At 52.6% G+C, this 17495-nt stretch overlaps 2 protein-coding genes across 3 annotated transcripts in view; both read left to right on the top strand.

Annotated features, from left to right (window-relative positions):
- The window catches only part of KDM3B (lysine demethylase 3B), an 84552-nt gene extending 79837 nt beyond the window's left edge, over positions 1-4715 (top strand). Inside the window, exon 24 of the mRNA XM_008014569.3 lies at positions 3316-4715. Coding sequence (XP_008012760.1) covers positions 3316-3396 — 81 coding nt within the window. The 3' untranslated portion in view covers positions 3397-4715. The remainder of the gene's footprint in view (positions 1-3315) is intronic.
- A 2005-nt stretch (positions 4716-6720) lies between these two features.
- Positions 6721-14991, top strand: REEP2 (receptor accessory protein 2). Of its 2 annotated transcripts, none has more exons than XM_008014565.3 (8): positions 6721-6917; positions 8693-8765; positions 9050-9126; positions 12405-12525; positions 12762-12875; positions 13230-13377; positions 13476-13606; positions 13691-14991. In XM_008014565.3, the coding sequence occupies exons 1-8, from the start codon at positions 6886-6888 to the stop codon at positions 13757-13759; spliced, it is 765 nt and encodes a 254-aa protein (XP_008012756.1). In that variant the 5' UTR covers positions 6721-6885; the 3' UTR covers positions 13760-14991. The 2 variants fall into 2 exon arrangements, with proteins under 2 accessions (XP_008012756.1, XP_008012758.1); XM_008014567.3 differs by having other exon boundaries at positions 6722-6917; positions 13236-13377.
- The last annotated feature ends 2504 nt before the right edge of the window (positions 14992-17495 follow it).

The following is a 17495-nucleotide window of genomic DNA, read 5'->3' as shown; positions in this document are numbered from 1 at the left end:
ATTTTCTTTGGTTGTTGATAGATCAGATTGAAGAGGTCTTTCTTTCTGTCTGTCTGTCTTTCTTTCTTTCTTTCTTTCTTTTTTTTTTTTTTTTTTTAAGACAGAGTCTCTCTCTGTTGCCCAGGCTGGAGTGCAGTGGCATGATCTCGGCTCACTGCAACCTCTTCCTCCCAGGTTCACGCCATTCTCCTGCCTCAGCCTCCCAAGTAGCTGGGACTACAGGCGTCTGCCACCACGCCTGGCTATTTTTTTGTATTTTTAGTAGAGATGGGGTTTCACCGTGTTAGCCAGGATGGTCTTGATTGCTTGACCTTGTGATCCACCTGCCTCGGCCTCCCAAAGTGCTGGGATTACAGGCGTGAGCCACCGCACCCAGCCAAAAGAGGTTTTTCTTAATTGCTGGTAGATTCAGTCACTTTCAACTCTGAGTTTGATGTGCCTTTTCCTTTCTTTTCTTTTCTTTCTTTCTTTCTTTTTTTTTTTTTTTTTTTTTGAGACGGAGTCTTGCCTTGTCGCCCAGGCTGCAGTGCAGTGGTGTGATCTCGGCTCACTGCAACCTCCACCTCCCGGGTTCATGCCATTCTCCTGCCTCAGCCTCCCGTGTAGCTGAGACTATAGGTGCCCGCCACCACACTGGGCTAATTTTTTGTATTTTTAGTAGAAACGGGGTTTCACCTTGTTAGCCAGGATGGTCTCGATCTCCTGACCTCATGATCCGCCCATCTCAGCCTCCCAACGTGCTGGAATTACAGGCGTGAGCCACCGCACCCAGCTTCTTTCTTTTTTTTTCTTTTGTTTTTTTTTTTTTTTTGACAGAGTCTCAGTCTGTCACCCACGCTGGAGTGCAGTGGCATGATATTGGCTCACTGCAACCTCTGCCGTCTGAGTTCAAGCAGTTCTCCTGCCTCAGCATCTCAGGTAGCTGGAATTACAGGCACCTGCCACTGTGCCCAGCTCATTTTTGTAGTTTTTTAATAGAGACGGGGTTTCACCATCTTGACCAGGCTGGTCTTGAACTCCTGACCTCATGATCCACCTGCCTCAACCTCCTAAAGTGCTGGGATTACAGATGTGAGCCACCCTGGCTGGCTGTTCTTTTTTTTTTTTTTTTTTGAGGACAGGGTCTTACTCTGTCGCCAAAGCTAAAGTGCAATGGTGTGATCTTGGCTCACTGCATCCTTCATCTCCTGGGTTCAAGTGATTCTCCTGCCTCAGCCTCCTATGTAGCTGGGATTACAGGCATGCGCCACCACACCCAGATAATTTTTGTATTTTTTGGTAGAGACGTGGTTTCACCATTTTGGCCAGGCTGGTCTTGAACTCCTGACTTCAGGTGATCTGCCTGCCTCTACCTCCCAAAGCGCTGGAATGACAGGAGTGAGCCACTGCACCCAGCCAACCATAAAGTTTTAATACAAAGTATAATCAACATTGGTTTTTGTTTGTTTATTTATCAAGATGGAGTCCCGCTCTGTTGCCCAGGCTGCAGTGCAGTGGCGTGATCTTGCCTCACTGCAACCTCTGCCTCCCGAGTTCAAGCGATTCTCCTGCCTCAGCCTCCCAAGTATCTGGGGATTACAGGCACACGTCACCACACCAAGCTAATTTTTGTATTTTTAGTAGAAACGGGGTTTCGCCATGTTGGCCAGGCTGGTCTTGAACTCCCAACCTCAGGTGATCCACCTGCCTCGGCTTCCCAAAATGCTGAGATTACAGGTGTGAGTCACTGTGCCCATGCAACATTGGTGTTTAGATAGAATGAGAATATAAAGGTAACATGTCACCTTACCCATAACACCTTTCCTTGAGCTAGGGATGTTGGGTGTGTGTCTGCAGTCACAGCCACTCAGGAGGCTGAAGTGGGAGGATCACTTGAGCCCAGGAGTTTTGAAGCTATCGTGACCTATGATCGCCCCACTACACTCCAGCCTGGGCAACAGACTCTGTCTCTTTATTTAAAAACAAAAACCAGGCTGGGCGCAGTGGCTCATGCCTGTAATCCCAACACTTTGGGAGGCCGAGGTGGGCAGATCACAAGGTTAGGAGTTCAAGACCAGCCTGGCCAATATGGTGAAACCCTTGTCTCTACTAAAAATACAAAAATTAGCCAGGCGTGGTGGCGGGCGCCTGTAGTCCCAGCTACTCAGGAGGCTGAGACAGGAGAATCGCTTGAACCCAGGAGGCAGAGGTTGCAGTGAGCTGAGATGGCGCCACTGCGCTCCAGCCTGGGCAACAGTGTTAGACTCCATCTCAAAAACAAAAAGACCTCTCCTGACTACCCTGTTTAGAATAACAATTCCTGCTCCAGCACTCCCAGTCCCACTTTCAGTGCTTTATTTTTTCTGTAGTGTGTGTGTGTGTGTGTGTGTGTGTGTGTGTATATATATATATATATATTTTTTTTAAATCTGTTACTTAACCCTACTAGAATGTAAGCTATTTGAGCTCTATGAAGGCAGGAATTTTACTTTTTTACTCACTGCTTTTCCTTAGCACAATGTCTGACACATAGTAGGTATTGATAAATCTTTGTTGAAGCAATGCAAAAAAATTAATGGAGAATAGCATAAGAGGGACTTGGATGCCCATGACCCAGCTTAAGAAATTACAGCACACATACATATACATGGTTGAAGCCCCCATGTACCCTTCCCCTTTGCTTTTCCCCACTTTTCCTCTGCAGAAATAACCTCAACTCTCTTGTCAGCCCTTTAAAAGAAAACTGTCTTCATTATCTTTACTTTAATATGCCTGTTTACTTTTTTCAATAACTTTTATTGTGTGTTCCAATTTCACAGGTCATATATCCAAATCAGAAAACATATAAGCACGAAGAGAAAAAATAGGCCATAATCCTGCTTTCCCCTCTTGTTTTAATGCATCCTTATTAGCTGTAGAACCTTAAGGAAGCCTCTTAACTATATAAGGAAGCAAATTTCTCCAGGTGTTCACTGTGGCCTTAGTTTCCTCAGTTTCTTCTCTGTAAATTGGGCGTGATAATAATAGAACCTACCTCATAGGATTCTGGCAAGGATTAAGTGAAGGTCCACATAAAGAGCTCAGCAACATCGCCTGCCCAGGACATAGTAAGCACTTAAATGATGGTGATCAAATAGCCTTTCACATAACTTCAGTATTCTTTTTTGAGTACAGACCTTATGCCCTATGTGATTTGTAAATGACTGTGGGGATTGATACAGGAACGCACAGTCCTTGTTGGGAGTTTCCCCACTAAACCAGTAGGCTTACAGTCAAGGTAGAACATACGTTTGCATGGGGCTGCCGTGGACTGACTTTGCTGTTTACCCTTTCTAGGTGAAGAACATCATTTACCATGCAGTGAAAGATGCGGTTGGCACCCTCAAGGCTCATGAATCCAAACTGGCAAGGTCCTAGACATGGAGAAACTCCAAGCTCCCCTGCGAAGCAGGTCTTTCACTCACAACACTTACAGGGAACGGCAGGGCTCTTTGCTGGAGCAAAGGCCCTTCACCCGGAGCCAGTGTGGTCAGTATTCCAAACTCTCCAGCCACTCTATTCTACGCTGCCTCAACACTGAAGGTTGACACAGGAAAGTCGTACTGTTGACACACACAGTTTGAGACTCCAAGCCAAGAGTGCCACATCCTATCCTGTGGCCTTTTGGAAATCCGAATTGCCTGAACATGGCGGGGCTTTCCTACACATTCTCCTGATTTGAGATTCATGGGCACACCTTTCTTTTCTTTTCTTCTTGTGCCTAGTTAAATGGGAATGTGTTTGGAGGTAGGGGAAATCACATAACTGGTACAAGTATGGGGTAATTGCTTAAACATGCCTGGTGGAAGTCTGATAGCGTCTCTGCACGTGACCTCTGACAAAGCCCATCCCAGGAGACGGGGTGAAGCCATTCCCCACACTCTCCTGTGAACACCGGAGTCTGGCAAGACCCAGGGAGAACCCACTGCTTTTCCCAGGAGGCTCCAGGATTAGGAAATGTGTGTATTTAGTGAAAAATAGGTTTGTAGTGAAATAGTTACTATTTCATGAAAGTAGATATTTTTAGAATTTTTGAAATACCACAGTTGTTTTCCTGGATTATGAGGAAAGGCACATTACATTTAGTCTTCCTTTCGATATAAAACTCTTTGAAGAAATATGATTTTTAGAAATCAGCTACCCATTATAGCACAAAATCAGCCAAAGCAGAATTTTTTAAAATTGGCTTTTTTAGGATTCTTTTAGTTTCTCCCCCTCCCATCTTAGTCTTACCTTGAGGGAACAGTCCTATGAGAAGGAACTTTGTCACGTCTGAGCTGTGGTGTGTTCCCCGTGTGTGTACAACACTGGTGACTCCAGGAACCATTTTCACCTATTACCAGTGTTCCCTGGGGACTCCTCTTAACGTTTCCAAATGGGAAGGACAGTTGATTTCCAACATGAGGTTTTTTGTTTTTTATCCAGAAATATTTTCAGCAAAACCTTCCAACTGAGTGGAGTCTGATTAAGCATTTATTTGAAAATGGTGGAATTCATTGGCCCATAGGTACATTGGAAAATGTATCTCTCTCCAGCTGTACTGTAGTGCCCTGCAGGCTGTTTATATGTTCACAGTTACTTTTTTTTTTAAATAAAAGTCATTTAATGTAGAATACTTTTAATTTCACTTTCTGTATTTTAATTTTGTTGAAGGGCTGATTGGGATTTCCATGTTCTTATTAAAAATCTAACAAATCTGTTTGGAGTGGACTAAATTATTTGCATACCAACCCTTCTAAAATCATCATTAGATTGGGAGTTGGGTTGGAGGTGGGGGATTCGTTTTCAGGTCTTCATAACTGTGCTACACCCAGATATTTTTCTTTGCTTGTTGAGGCTGTGCCATGTTGGGAGAAGGGAAATTGCTAGGGTGAGGTTAGTATGGTTTGGGGAATTGGGGGTAAGGGGAGGGGCCACATGAGTTAGAGGGTAGGAAGAGAGACATGTTTCCCCATACTTCATGCTCTGTGAATGGACTGGGAAAGGTGGGGTCCTCCCTTCCTGTGGCAGAGTCTGGGGGGAAGGGCCATTGTGTGTGGTCTCAGCAAAGTTGGACAGTCTGTGGTGGGATTCTTAAGCAGGTGGCCTGGCTGCCCACATGTAATGTGCGGACATAGATCCACCTTAGATGGTGGGAGACACTCATGTGGGATTTATCAAGCAGTAATTAAAGTGTTTCATTGTGAGGTGAGAACAGACTGCATTCCAATTAGAAGAGGCTTTCTGGAGAGGAAGTTGTGAAGAATAGCAAGAGGGGTTATCAGAGGTTGCTTCTCTGGAACCTTTTGGGAAACATCTTCCAAAGTGTTTGAACCTGGAAATATAATTTATCAGGTTAGAAATAGACCATTGTGTGGATCAAGGATACTGAGCTTGAATAAGACCATGACTCTTTGAAATACACAGTTCTGAATGTGTCCTTTCAGCCCAGATGGGCACAGGTTGATGCTGTGGTCACCCGAAGGATTACACCTCAACATAAAGGGTAGAGGAATGCTGAAGCTTTAAAATGGGACAGGAAAGGAGAGCAATAGGGCTGGGGGGTTGGTGGATGGTGGGAAGTTGGTTGCTTTACTGAAGGTCAGGAGGCAGGCTAGCCTACATTCTGGATATAAATGTCTTTAGAATCAGGACATTCACTGCCACTAGTGCTTGCTGATGGGGGTGGAACTGGAGCCCCAGAACCCTCTCCCAGCCCCTCTGTTTGAAAAGAAGGTTGACACTTTGTTGTCAGTAACCACATTGAGAGCATAAAGCTCTGTTCCCCTGCAAAGCTAAGGAGCTGACAACGTGAAAAAGCAGACCAGCAGCCCGGTGACTCACACCTGTGATCCCAGCACTTTGGGAGGCTGAGGCGGGTGGATCGCTCGAGCTCAGGAGTTTGAGACCAGCCTGGGCAATATTGCAAAACCCTGTCTTGACAAAAAAAAAAAAAAAAAAAATTAGCTGGTTGTGGCTTGGGCCTGTAGTCCCAGCTACTCGGGAGGCTAAGGTGGGAGGATCACTCAAACCCAGGAGGTGTGCTGAGGTTGTGCCACTGCACTCCAGCGTGAGCGACAGAGTGAGACCCTGTCTCAAAAAAACAAAACGGATCTGGCCAGGGGAGATCCTCTTTTAACGGGGGTGAGAAGGAGTGGGGTGAACAGGTGCGGCTGTACTTGTGAGTCAGGAGCTCAGGTGGATGTCTCCAGGGCCTGTGATGAGGAGGAGAGTTTGCTAGTCAGCAGTTGGGGATGTAACCTGTTTAAAGTAGGCTTCCTGGGGTTATCTTAGCAGCATGACTCGGTGGCTTTGTGACTCGACAGATTATTGAACCTTAAGCTTCTCATTCCCTTATCTTCAAAATGAGGGCATTTATAGCACCTGCCTTATAGGGTGGTCAAGAGAATTCACTGGCAACGCAGTGAAGCTCTTAGCACAGGGGCTGGCACACAGTAAGCGCTTGATGTGGGCAGGGCAGGAGGTGGGCAGGGGTCGATTTCAAGATGTAACCATGGAGACCTCCACAACAGCCTAGGGCTTGAAACCCAAGAAAGATGAACAAGCGATTCGAGGAAGGCAGGGGACTGAGGGTCGGAGGCGCATGCCCGGCCACAGCAGGTGCTGGGGGCGCGCCGCCGCGGCCTCCCGGCCTCCCCTTTAAGAGCCGCCGCCGCCGCCGCCCACGGCCCGCCGCTGCGGCAGGGACCTCCCCTTTAACGGCGGCGCTGGGCGCTCCGCTGCCCCCGCGGCGGCTGCTGCAGCGGCTGCTGCTGCTACTGCGGCTCCTGCTGCCGCCGCCGCCGCCGCCGCCGCCGCCGCTCGGCCTCAGGCAGCTGCATCCTCGGGCGGGCCGGGTTCCCGCCCCGCGCCGCGCCCGGCCCCGCCATGGTGTCCTGGATCATCTCTCGCCTGGTGGTGTGAGTGCGGCGGCGAGGGGGGTGATGCGGGCTGTGATGGAGGGCGGGGTTGTTAAAGCCCGGGTGGACTTCTCCGAAGCTTGGTGCAGCAGAGTCACCTAAAGGCGCTGCGTCCTTATTTGGGGTCCCCAGAGACATGGAGATGTGGCACCCAGGACTGGAGAGGGGAATATTAGGGGAGCGTGGTAGGCCCGGCTTCCCAGGGACCTCACCCACATTCTTTATTAATAACCTCTTTTATTTCTACCGTCCTTGCTCCTGCGCCCATCCTAGGGGCTGAGCAGCACGGCTTGATTTAAAAGGGAAGGCAGGCGCGTCCCCTCCCCCACCTAGCAGGTCTGGGCTGGAGGAGGTCCTCAGACCCGGGCCCTGTCCCTCTCGGGGAGGGAACAGGGTGATGGAAGAGAGTGGAGCAAGGCAGGGCCTCATCATCATTCTGCAGCTCAGAGCCATCACCAGGCCCTTTGGCCTTTCCCTTCCACTCACTGTCAGGAGACTGGGGAGAGAGCACATGCCCTTAGGCCCCCTAGGGAGGAAGTTTGGGTATCGGGAAGCAGAAATGCTCGGAGGACAAAGTGTGAGAGGTAACTGGGAGAGGGGATGTATGTGCTCAGCCTGGGATTGTGGACGCCGCTGGGGGAGGACGCTCGGTGGCCTTCATTCCAGGCTGCCAGCCACACTGTGGAGCCATGTCTCTGGCACCTCCCCGGGCCCCAGGAGGGAACTCACACCATTCTCCACGACCCCAGACTTTGTCCTTGAGGATTCTGCCCCGCACTCCACTTGCACCAGGCAGTTTGGAAGTATCCGGCCTGTCCATGTGGAAACAGGAGGCACCCACACATTGTCAAGGGGCTGAGCCTGACAGGAGCTCCTTGTGGGCCTCCGAGTTATTCCCTGCCCTAATGAGGACACTGCCCCTCGGCCTCCACCGTTGTGGACTGACACCGGCAGCCCCACCCTGCTCCCTTCCCATTCGGTGCAGCCGGGCTGGCCAAGTGCTTCTGTCCTGGTTTCCTCTAGACTCCTTCTCTTCCCCCATCCACCACAGGGGGAATGGAGGGGTCTCACGCCTCCATGTGGCCTTCAGGGTGGCTGCTTCTCTCTTGCCTGGGTAAGCCCCAAAGGGCATCGGTCCTCTTCTTTCCTAGCCTGTGTCTTGTCTGCACTCGGTAGCTGGATCACCAGCGGGGGCCCTCCCCTGAGCCCCATCCCTGTGGTGTTTACATGGGGGAATAAGCCTCTTTGCCTCTCTCAGGGCCTCCTGCCCCTGTGCCCTTTGTTCCCTAGGGCCCCAGGGCCACAGTGGTACCTCTGACTGCCAGGTAAGGGTGCCCTGTTAGGTGGTGTCAGGTTCCCTCGCAGAGCCTGGCTCTGAGACAGGGAGGTAGAGGGTAAGGGCAGATGGGTGTGAAAGGGCATGAGGTCAAGAAGGAAGACACCCTGTGGCAGTGACCTGACTCCCAGTCCCCATGACATGTTTGTGCATAACCAAGGATCATGGCGCAAGGGACCACACTGGACCCTCTGGCCTCTGGGCCTTTCCCTGCCCCCAGGGCTGGAGAAAAACTGAATAGTGGAGGAGGGAAGCGCATCACCCTAGCTAGCTGGGCATGTTCCATGCTGCTTTGACCTTAACCCCTGACCTGAGTTCATCAGTCCAGCAGGGAGTTCTGTCCCTCTTCCCATTATTTACCCAGGGTCTGATGCAGAGCTGGGAGGGAGAGGCCACTACCCTTGGCTGAGGGGCCCAGTAACCATGCCTGCCTCCCTAGGCTCATCTTTGGCACCTTGTACCCAGCCTATTCTTCCTACAAGGCCGTGAAGACAAAAAACGTGAAGGAATATGTGAGTGGATGACCCTTCACCCCCTACCCAACCCACATGGCAGAGAGAGGGGAGGACACTGGGTCCTATTACAGATGGGGGTGACTTTGCATCAATGCTGTCAGCCACTAACAAGACCCACCAGCAAAGGAGGGCCCTGGGTGTCCTGCACAGTGCCTCCAACATGGCTGGCAGGCAGAAGTGGGGTCCTGGGTGTTCTAACCAGGCATGTTCGACAGGCAGAGTTGGGGTCCTGGGTGTCCCTCAGCCCCATGCCCCAGTGAGCGCTTTCCTCTGTCCCTCAGGTGAAATGGATGATGTACTGGATCGTCTTTGCCTTCTTCACCACGGCCGAGACACTCACGGATATAGTGCTCTCCTGGTGAGGTCCAGCATCCCCTCCTGCATCTCAGGACCCAGGGCCTCTGCCTGTTTCTACCCGGCCAGCCAAACAAAAGATTGGGCCTGGGAGTGAAGCTCCTCCCACTCCTGACAATTTCTTGGGGTCCTTGATATCTCCCCTCTCATGCTTAACTTGACCTGTAGAAGAACAGACATAGTAGTGCCAGGCAAGGGGGCTCACGCTTGTCATCTCAGCACTTTGGGAGACCAAGGCTGGTGGATCACCTGAGGCCAGGAGTTTGAGATAGACCTGGGCAACACAGTGAGACCTCATCTCTACTAAAAAATTTTTTATATTAACCAGGTATAGTGGCATGTGCCTGTAGACCCAGCTACTCAGGAAGCTGAGACAGAAAGATCGCTTGAGCCCAGGAGTTGGGGGCTGCTGTGAGCTATGATCGTGCCACTGCACTCCAGCCTGAGTGACAGAGCAAGACCTTGTCTCTTAAAAAAGAAAAGAGAGCTGGGTGCGGTAGCTCACACCTGTAATCCCAGCACTTTGGGAGGCCTAGGTGGGTGGATCATTTGAGGTCAGGAGTTTGAGACCAGCCTGGCCAACATGGTGAAACCCTGTCTCCACTAAAAATACAAAAAAAATTAGCTGGGCGTGGTGGTGCCCCTGTAATCCCAGCTACTAGGGAGGCTGAGGCAGAACTGCTTGAACCCAGGAGGTGGAGGTTGCAGTGAGCCGAGATCATGCCATTGTAAGCCTGGGCAACAGAGTGAGACTCCGTCTCAAAAAAAAAAAAAAAAAAAAAAAGGGAGTAAGAACAAACATAACCCCCACGTTTCTTTCTGGTGGCAACCAGAGCACCTCAGTGGAATTCAGGAAACCTGCTTCTGCCATGCTGCCTATGACCTTAGGCAGGTCACAGCTCTCGAGGCCTCAGTTTCCTTATTTGTAAAATAGGCATATGATTCACTCCTATAAACACTGGATACTTGCATTTCCAAGGCATTTCCCAGGTCGTACTAGACTACTAGACTACTATGAGCACTTTGAGGACAGGGAACGTGTCTTAATCATCTGTGCATTCACAGCAGGAACTCAAAAACGTTTACTGAATGATCAGATACCTCTTGGAAGAGAGAACTAATAACACAGTTCATCGGAACTCAAGAGAAGAGAATGTTACCAAGGGGAAAAGGACAAGAGATCATTACATGTAGAGATAAGGCCCTTGCATTTGAGAAAAATAGTTTTAGGAGAGGAAAGAGATGGAGAGATGGGTTAAAAATTGAGGGTAAAGGCCGGGCACAGTGGCTCATGCCTGTAATCCCAGCACTTTGGGAGGCCGAGGCAGGCAGATCACAAGGTCAGGAGATCAAGACCATCCTGGCTAACATGGTGAAACCCTGTCTCTACTAAAAATACAAAAATTAGCTAGGCGTTATGGCGTGTGCTTGTAATCCCAGCTACTTGGGAGGCTGAGACAGAAGAATCGCTTGAACCCAGGAGACGGAGGTTGCAGTGAGCCAAGACTGCACCACTGCACCTCAGCCTGGTGACAGAACAGGACTCAGTCTCAAAAAATAAAAAAATTTGAGGGTAAAGGCTGGGCGTGGTACCTTCTGCTTGTAATCCTAGCACTTTGGGAAGCCAAGGCAGGAGGATCGCTTGAGCCTAAGAGTTTGAGATCAGCCTGGGCAACACAGCAAGACCTGTCTATTAAAAAAAAAAAAAAAAAAAAAAATTGGCCAGGTGCGGTGGCTCATGCCTTAATCCCAGCACTTTGGGAGGCCGAGGCAGGCAGATCACCTGAGGTCAGGAGTTCGAGACCAGCCTGACCAACATGGTGAAACCCCGTCTCTACTAAAAATACTAAATTAGCCGGGCATGGTGGCACATGCCTGTAATCCCAGGTGCTCGGGAGGCTAAGGCAGGAGAATTGCTTGAACCCAGGAGGCGGAGGTTGTGGTGAGCTAAGATCATGCCACTGCACTCCAGCCTGGGCAACAAAAACGACATTGTGTCTCACAAAAAAAAAAAAAAAAAAATTGAGAGTAGAGCAAGGGTGGTGAGGTAAAAAAAAAAAAATTGACGTTAGTGAATACAGATGCCTTTTTTTCTTTTTCTGAGGTAGAATCTCACTCTGTCATTCAGGTTGGAGTGCAGTGGTGTGATCTCAGCTTACTGCAGCCTCGACATCCTGGGCTGAAGTGATCTTCCCACCCCAACCTCCTGAGTAGCTGGGACCACAGGCACATGCCACCACACCTGGCTTCTTTTTTTTTTTTTTTGTAGAGGTGGGGTTTTGCTGTGTTGTCAAGCTGGTCTCGAACTCCTGGGCTTAGATGATCCTCCCACCTTGGCTCCCAAAGTGCTGGGAGATTACAGGCCACTGTGCCAGGCCTATACATGTGTCTTGACACAGCAAAATAGAGAGTTTTGATGAGGGCTTTGTGAGGACGTAGGTGACCTGAAGGAGTTTGTGACCAGAGGAGAAGGCGCTATGGGGACTGAAGGGCAATCCTGAAAAGTGAGGGGCGTGTCACGGCGAGGCAGGAGGTTCCCCAGCAAGCTAGAGAAGCCCCAGGCCTCTCGATGATAGGGAGGGCAGGAAAGGAAGGGGTGAAGACTCAGGTGTGGGCCTGCACAGTCGAGAGCAAGGTCGCAAGGTGGAAAGTTTCCCTTGGTGTTGACCCTAGGGCAGAGGAAGGGGGGTTTTCTCTAGGAGTGACAGGGCTGGGGCTTGGGGAGAGGATGAGGCAAGGAGAGTCGCTGCTGGGGGAAATTCCTTCTAGAGTCACTGCTTACCTTCCTGTCTGGAGCCTCAGCTGAGCCCCCCAGATGCTTTTGGATTAGAAAGGAGCAGTCCGGGCCGGGCGCGGTGGCTCACGCCTGTAATCCCAGCACTTTGGGAGGCCAAGGTGGGCGGATCACAAGGTCAGGAGATCGAGATCATCCTGGCTAACACAGTGAAACCCTGACTCTACTAAAAATAGAAAAATTAGCCAGGCGTGATGGCGGGCGCCTGTAGTCCCAGCTACTCGGGAGGCTGAGTCAGGAGAATGGCGTGAACCCGGGAGGCGGAGCTTGCAGTGAGCTCATGCCACTGCACTCCAGCCTGGGCCACAGAACCAGACTGTGTCTCAAAAAAAAAAGAAAAAGAAAAAGAAAGGAGCAGTCCCATGAGCCTCATGGGGACCCCAGAGCACTCAGAGTGAGGGGCTATCACACACGGGGCCGGTGCTGCTAGACACAGGGCACCTCCCAACTCCCTGCCCTGTACTCCGCGCTTGCCCCTGTCCCAACAGGTTCCCCTTCTACTTTGAACTGAAGATCGCCTTCGTGATATGGCTGCTGTCCCCATACACCAAGGGCTCCAGTGTGCTCTACCGCAAGTTCGTGCACCCAACACTGTCCAACAAGGAGAAGGTTTGCCCCCACTCTCAGCTTACCTCCCAGCCTGCCCCAAGCCAAGGCAGCCCAGAGCCTGTAGCCTCATACAGACTGGCCCTCCCTGTGGGGCCCAGAGCCCGAAGTGACCTGACAGGGCTGCCGTGGCCTCCTGGAGCAGGCAGGGGCCTCTGTCCAGGGGTGAACAAGGGTAGGGCAGGGCCTCGACAGCAGCGCCCAGCTCTCCTCTTCTCCCTTCCCCTCCAATGCCATAGGAGATCGACGAGTACATCACGCAGGCCCGAGACAAGAGCTATGAGACCATGATGAGGGTGGGCAAGAGGGGCCTGAACCTGGCCGCCAATGCCGCAGTCACAGCTGCTGCCAAGGTGAGATGGGGGGAGGCTCGGATTCCCAGGGCCCCGCCTTGTACAAAGGGCCCTGGCCAGGCCCCTTGCGTCCACCCTGTGCTCAGGGCTGTAGAGACTCTGGGCTCGTGCAGCTGGAGGTTCCAGTCCAGGCTCTACCCCTATCTGGCCAAGTCACTTTCATCGTCCAGCCATTTCCGCATCTGTCCGGAGGCGAAGTGTGGTCCTGCCCCAGCCCTCAGCTCTGTCTGTGTGGTACTGGGTGAAGACAGTGTGGGGAGGGCACCGAGCCTGGGCTGCTGCCAGCACCATGGTGACCGCTATCTCCACCCCGCCCCTTTCCCCGGCTCTCCCGGTGCGTGGTGGTGACCCTAGGGCCAGGGGGTGCTGTCAGAGAAACTCCGCAGCTTCAGCATGCAGGACCTGACCCTGATTCGGGACGAGGATGCACTGCCCCTGCAGGGGCCCGACGGCCGCCTCCGACCCGGCCCTGGCAGCCTCTTGGACACCATTGAGGACTTAGGTACAGGCAGGGCCTGAGGTTGGGGAGGGGCCCCAAGGGCAAGGCCAAGGAGCCCAGATGGGAAAGATTCCCCCATCTCCTTTTCTCCCTGCACCCAGGAGATGACCCTGCCCTGGGTCTAAGGCCCAGCACAAACGTGGCAGATTCCCGGACAGAGGCCTCTGAGGATGACATGGGAGACAAAGCTCCCAAGAGGGCCAAACCCATCAAAAAAGCACCCAAAGCTGAGGTGAGGGCACTGGCCAGAGCTTGGGGAAACAGGCAAGGGGTGGTGGCTCCAAGCTGAGCCCCATCTTCCTCCTTCTTTCCACAGCCACTGGCTTCCAAGACACTGAAGACCCGGCCCAAGAAGAAGACTTCTGGCGGGGGCGACTCAGCTTGAGACCCTCCACCCCCGCAGGCTGCAGAGCAAGGATGAAGCCTCAGGAAGGGCCTCGGACCCAGCCCCTGCTCCACACTGTGCCAGTAGCCTAGGTGTCTCAGGCCCCTGGGCCCCCTCAGATGGCCATTTCCGGTGCCTGCCCAGTGGCCACTCTACTGGAAGGGGCTTGGAAAAGAGGAGGGAGGCCCAGCTGTGGGGGTTGAGGGTAGAGGGTGGACCAGAGGCTGAGGACTGAGCCACCACCTAAGGAGGTGGGGACCCCTCGGCCTCCACTGCTGTTCCGCTGCAGCCCCGCCCTGCCCCGCCCCGCCCACCCAGTGCCTTGCTGAAGCCCATAGCCATCCGCTTCTCAGAGGTCCTATCGTGTCTCCACTGCTCGCCTTGGTTTGGGAGCAGGGAGGGGGTGGTCCTAGCCCAGATGGACCAAGGACGGGCCTGAAGACACGTGGGGGAACGGGAGCACACGGGGAGGATGTCAGGGACTCTGGGTGGGGCCTCCAGGTGCAGCTGTGGGTGGAAGACGGGTTGGCGTGTGCTTCAGCAACCAGGATGGCCAGGCCAGAGCTGCAGCTGGGGGCTCTTTTCCTGGTCATTGGGTGGGGCTGAGTGCCACATGTTCCCACATTAAAAAGGGGGGGTCCAGGGCTGTGTGTTTGCGTGTGTCTTTCTGGGTCTAGGGCTGGGGGGAGTTTGGGTCAAGGACTGTCCCTCCAGCAGTCACCTCCTCCCACCCTCAGCCCCACCCTCAGCCCCACAGTCAACTAGCCATTTCCCTGCTCAACCCTCCCTCCTAGACCCTGAGCCTCAGAGGATCCAGCCCATGAGAGAACGGGCATCTGCGAGGCCCCTCACCTGCTCCTTTGACCTTCCTCCCTTTCAGGTCACCCATTTCCACTATGCCCTGGGCTGGACTCCCGTGCTCCTCAGGGCCCACCCCTGCTCTGGTACAGGCCCCTGCTGAGTGGGTCCCTCTCCTCTGCCCCTGGGGCCTATCCCCTATTGTCCAGGGTCCCCATCCTGTACCAAGCAGACTGGGCGCTAAGACCCCTGGCAGAACCCAGACTCTTCTTGCACCTGCCCCAGCTTCTGCCACAGCTTCAGTCAGGGCCAGGAGGAACACATGAAGAAGAAAGAGAAATGCAGGAGCTGTGGGGCTCCTGGTTCCTTGGGAAGAGGGTGCCCAGTGGACCTTTGGCACTGGATGAGCCAATAAACCAAACTCTGGCACCTCATTTATTTTGGCATCTGTGCTTTGTTCTTGCCACACCAGCTGACAGGTGGGAAGGACCTCAAGTGAGAAGCACGGCCCAGCTAGGGGAGTCGGGAGGCCAGCCTGTGATCCACAGGAGCTCTGGTCCCCAGCTAAGAGATGGGCTTGAGGTGGCTCAGTCTAGGAAAATGGTTTTGGGACTCAAAACCAGAGGCCTGGGCCGGGCGCGGTGGCTCACACCTGTAATCCCAGCACTTTGGGAGGCTGAGGCGGGCAGATCACGAGGTCAGGAGATCAAGACCATCCTGGCCAAGATGGTGAAACCCCCTCTCTACTAAAAAAAATTAGCCAGGCATTGTGGTGTGCACCTGTAGTCCCAGCTACTTGGGAGGCTGAGGTAGGGGAATCGCTTGAATGTGGGAGGCGGAGATTGCAGTGAGCCAAGATTATACCACTGCACTCCAGCCTGGTGAAAGAGCAAGACTCTGTCTCAAACAAAACAGAAAACAGAGGTTTAGCTGAGTGTGGTGGCTCACACCTATAATCTCAGCACTTTGGGAGGCCGAGGTAGGAGGATCCTTGAACCCAGGATTTTGAGACCAGCCTGGGCAACATGGGAAAATCACATCTGTATTTTTTTTTTTTTTTTTTTTGGAAACTGAGTCTCTATTGCCAAGTAGCTGGGATTACAGGCATGCGCCACCATGCCCAGCTAATTTTTGTATTTTTAGTAGAGACTGAGTTTCACCATGTTGGCTAGGCTGGTCTCGAACTCCTGACCTCAAATGATCAGCCTCCCAAAGTGCTGGGATTACAGGCGTGAGACATCATGCCAGACCACATCTCTATTTTTAAAAATAATAATAATTAATAAATAAAAACCAGAGGCCTAAGAAGGGTGAGGGGCCCCAACCCCAAGGACTGTCTTATCCCTCAGAATCTTACCCCAAGTGTTCAGTGGACCTTCTAGTATCCAACAAAAAGTGCTAGGTGTAGGCTCTGGGGGACAAAGATCCCAGTGAGGCCCCCAGTGGGGACAGGATAAGATATGGAGCTGGGGGGCAGGCCTCAGGGACTGTGCCTAGAAAGGCCAAAAATGCCAAAGGGGGTTGAGCCAGACACATTGAGCGAATAAGCAGAGATGGGGAAGCCAAGACAAGGGCTTGTGGAGAAACCAGCCCTGGGGACAGAGAGGGAACCAAGGGCTGAGACAGAGGCACAACCTTTGTGACACCAGGAAAGGCAGGGGTCCAGCCCTAACTGCTGGGCTAGGTTAGAGGAAAGGAGGAGGAGGGAGCTGCAGGGCATGGGGTCGGAGCCCTGGGAAGCAGAGCCAGAGCTCCAGGGGCCAAGAAGCACAACTGACTGGGGATGAGCCCCCGGGAAGCTGGAACCAAGGGGGAGGGAAAGGCTGGCAGAGGAGCAGAGGCAGGTACGGAGGAGAGATTGACAAAGGAAAAGAGCCGTGAGGGAGGAAAAAGGAATCACAGAAATAGCTCAACCTGTGGAAGGAAAATTGAGGAAGCAGGCCATGGGGTGGGTAGGGGGTGTGAATAGGACCTAGACCCAGGCTCTAGACCCCAAGTTTGGCAAAGTGCCCCTACACTAGGCTTCCCTGCTCCTTCCCTGGCATCACAGGGCATGTGCACAGGGCATGTGCCAAGCTAGCCAAGAGCCCCCTGAAGTGAGGTCACAGTGGGGGATGTGAGATGTCCCTTTTGTCTTTCCTTGGAGTCCTCCAGTCAACTAGCCCTCTGAGGGGCATCGCCTTCACCATCAGCCTCTGAGCAATTTTGGCCCATTTTTCCATCGGAAAGGAGAGGAAGCTACCATGGTAAAATATAGGGGAGGCATTCATTCTAGAAAGATCCCCAGAGGGTAAGATGCTGCAGAACCACGCTAACAGCTATCATATGCCCAGGAAACCAGGTTAGGCGCTCTTTAACCTAAATCTCATTTGCTGCATATCACACACACACACACACAGCCTCACACTCAGGAGCATGCTTGCATCCATAGTGACTGGTGGCTAGACAGGTGATGTCCAGATTCCGCATTGTCAAGCTCTCCATGCACATCAGGGGTTCCCCTGTGTCCACAGGAACATGCTCAGATTTCCAAGCGCATTGGTTTGTTGCTATAGAAACATTCAGGCTTCTAGAACTCTGGGCACAGGGCCCGCCCCCTGTGGTGCAGAGGAGAGGAGAGCTAGAGGGTGACAAGAAGAATGGGTGGAAAGGCTCCTGGGAAAGAGGCTGGCTGGTGGCACACATCTGGGCCTAGGTGACCCCTTGCTGTCCCCTCATTCCCTGGGAAAATCTCCCCTTCCCCCTCTCCCCTCTGCCTCCGTAGATCTCTCCAAGCCAGGGTAGTGGGAAAGAGATGTCAGAAATAGGTGGATGGCCAGCACTCTGTGGAGGGTCCTTGATCACTGCCTGGGTCTCCAGGGGCCTTTGAGAGGTATTAGCTTTGGGTAGGGACTGGGGCAGGCAAGCGCTGGGTCCCAAGCCCAGGTCTCCTTGGGAT

The sequence above is a fragment of the Chlorocebus sabaeus genome, chromosome 23 (assembly GCF_047675955.1).
Source record: "Chlorocebus sabaeus isolate Y175 chromosome 23, mChlSab1.0.hap1, whole genome shotgun sequence".
In the NCBI taxonomy this organism is placed as follows: Eukaryota; Metazoa; Chordata; class Mammalia; order Primates; family Cercopithecidae; genus Chlorocebus; species Chlorocebus sabaeus.
This window is presented reverse-complemented; position numbering and strand designations above follow the sequence as displayed.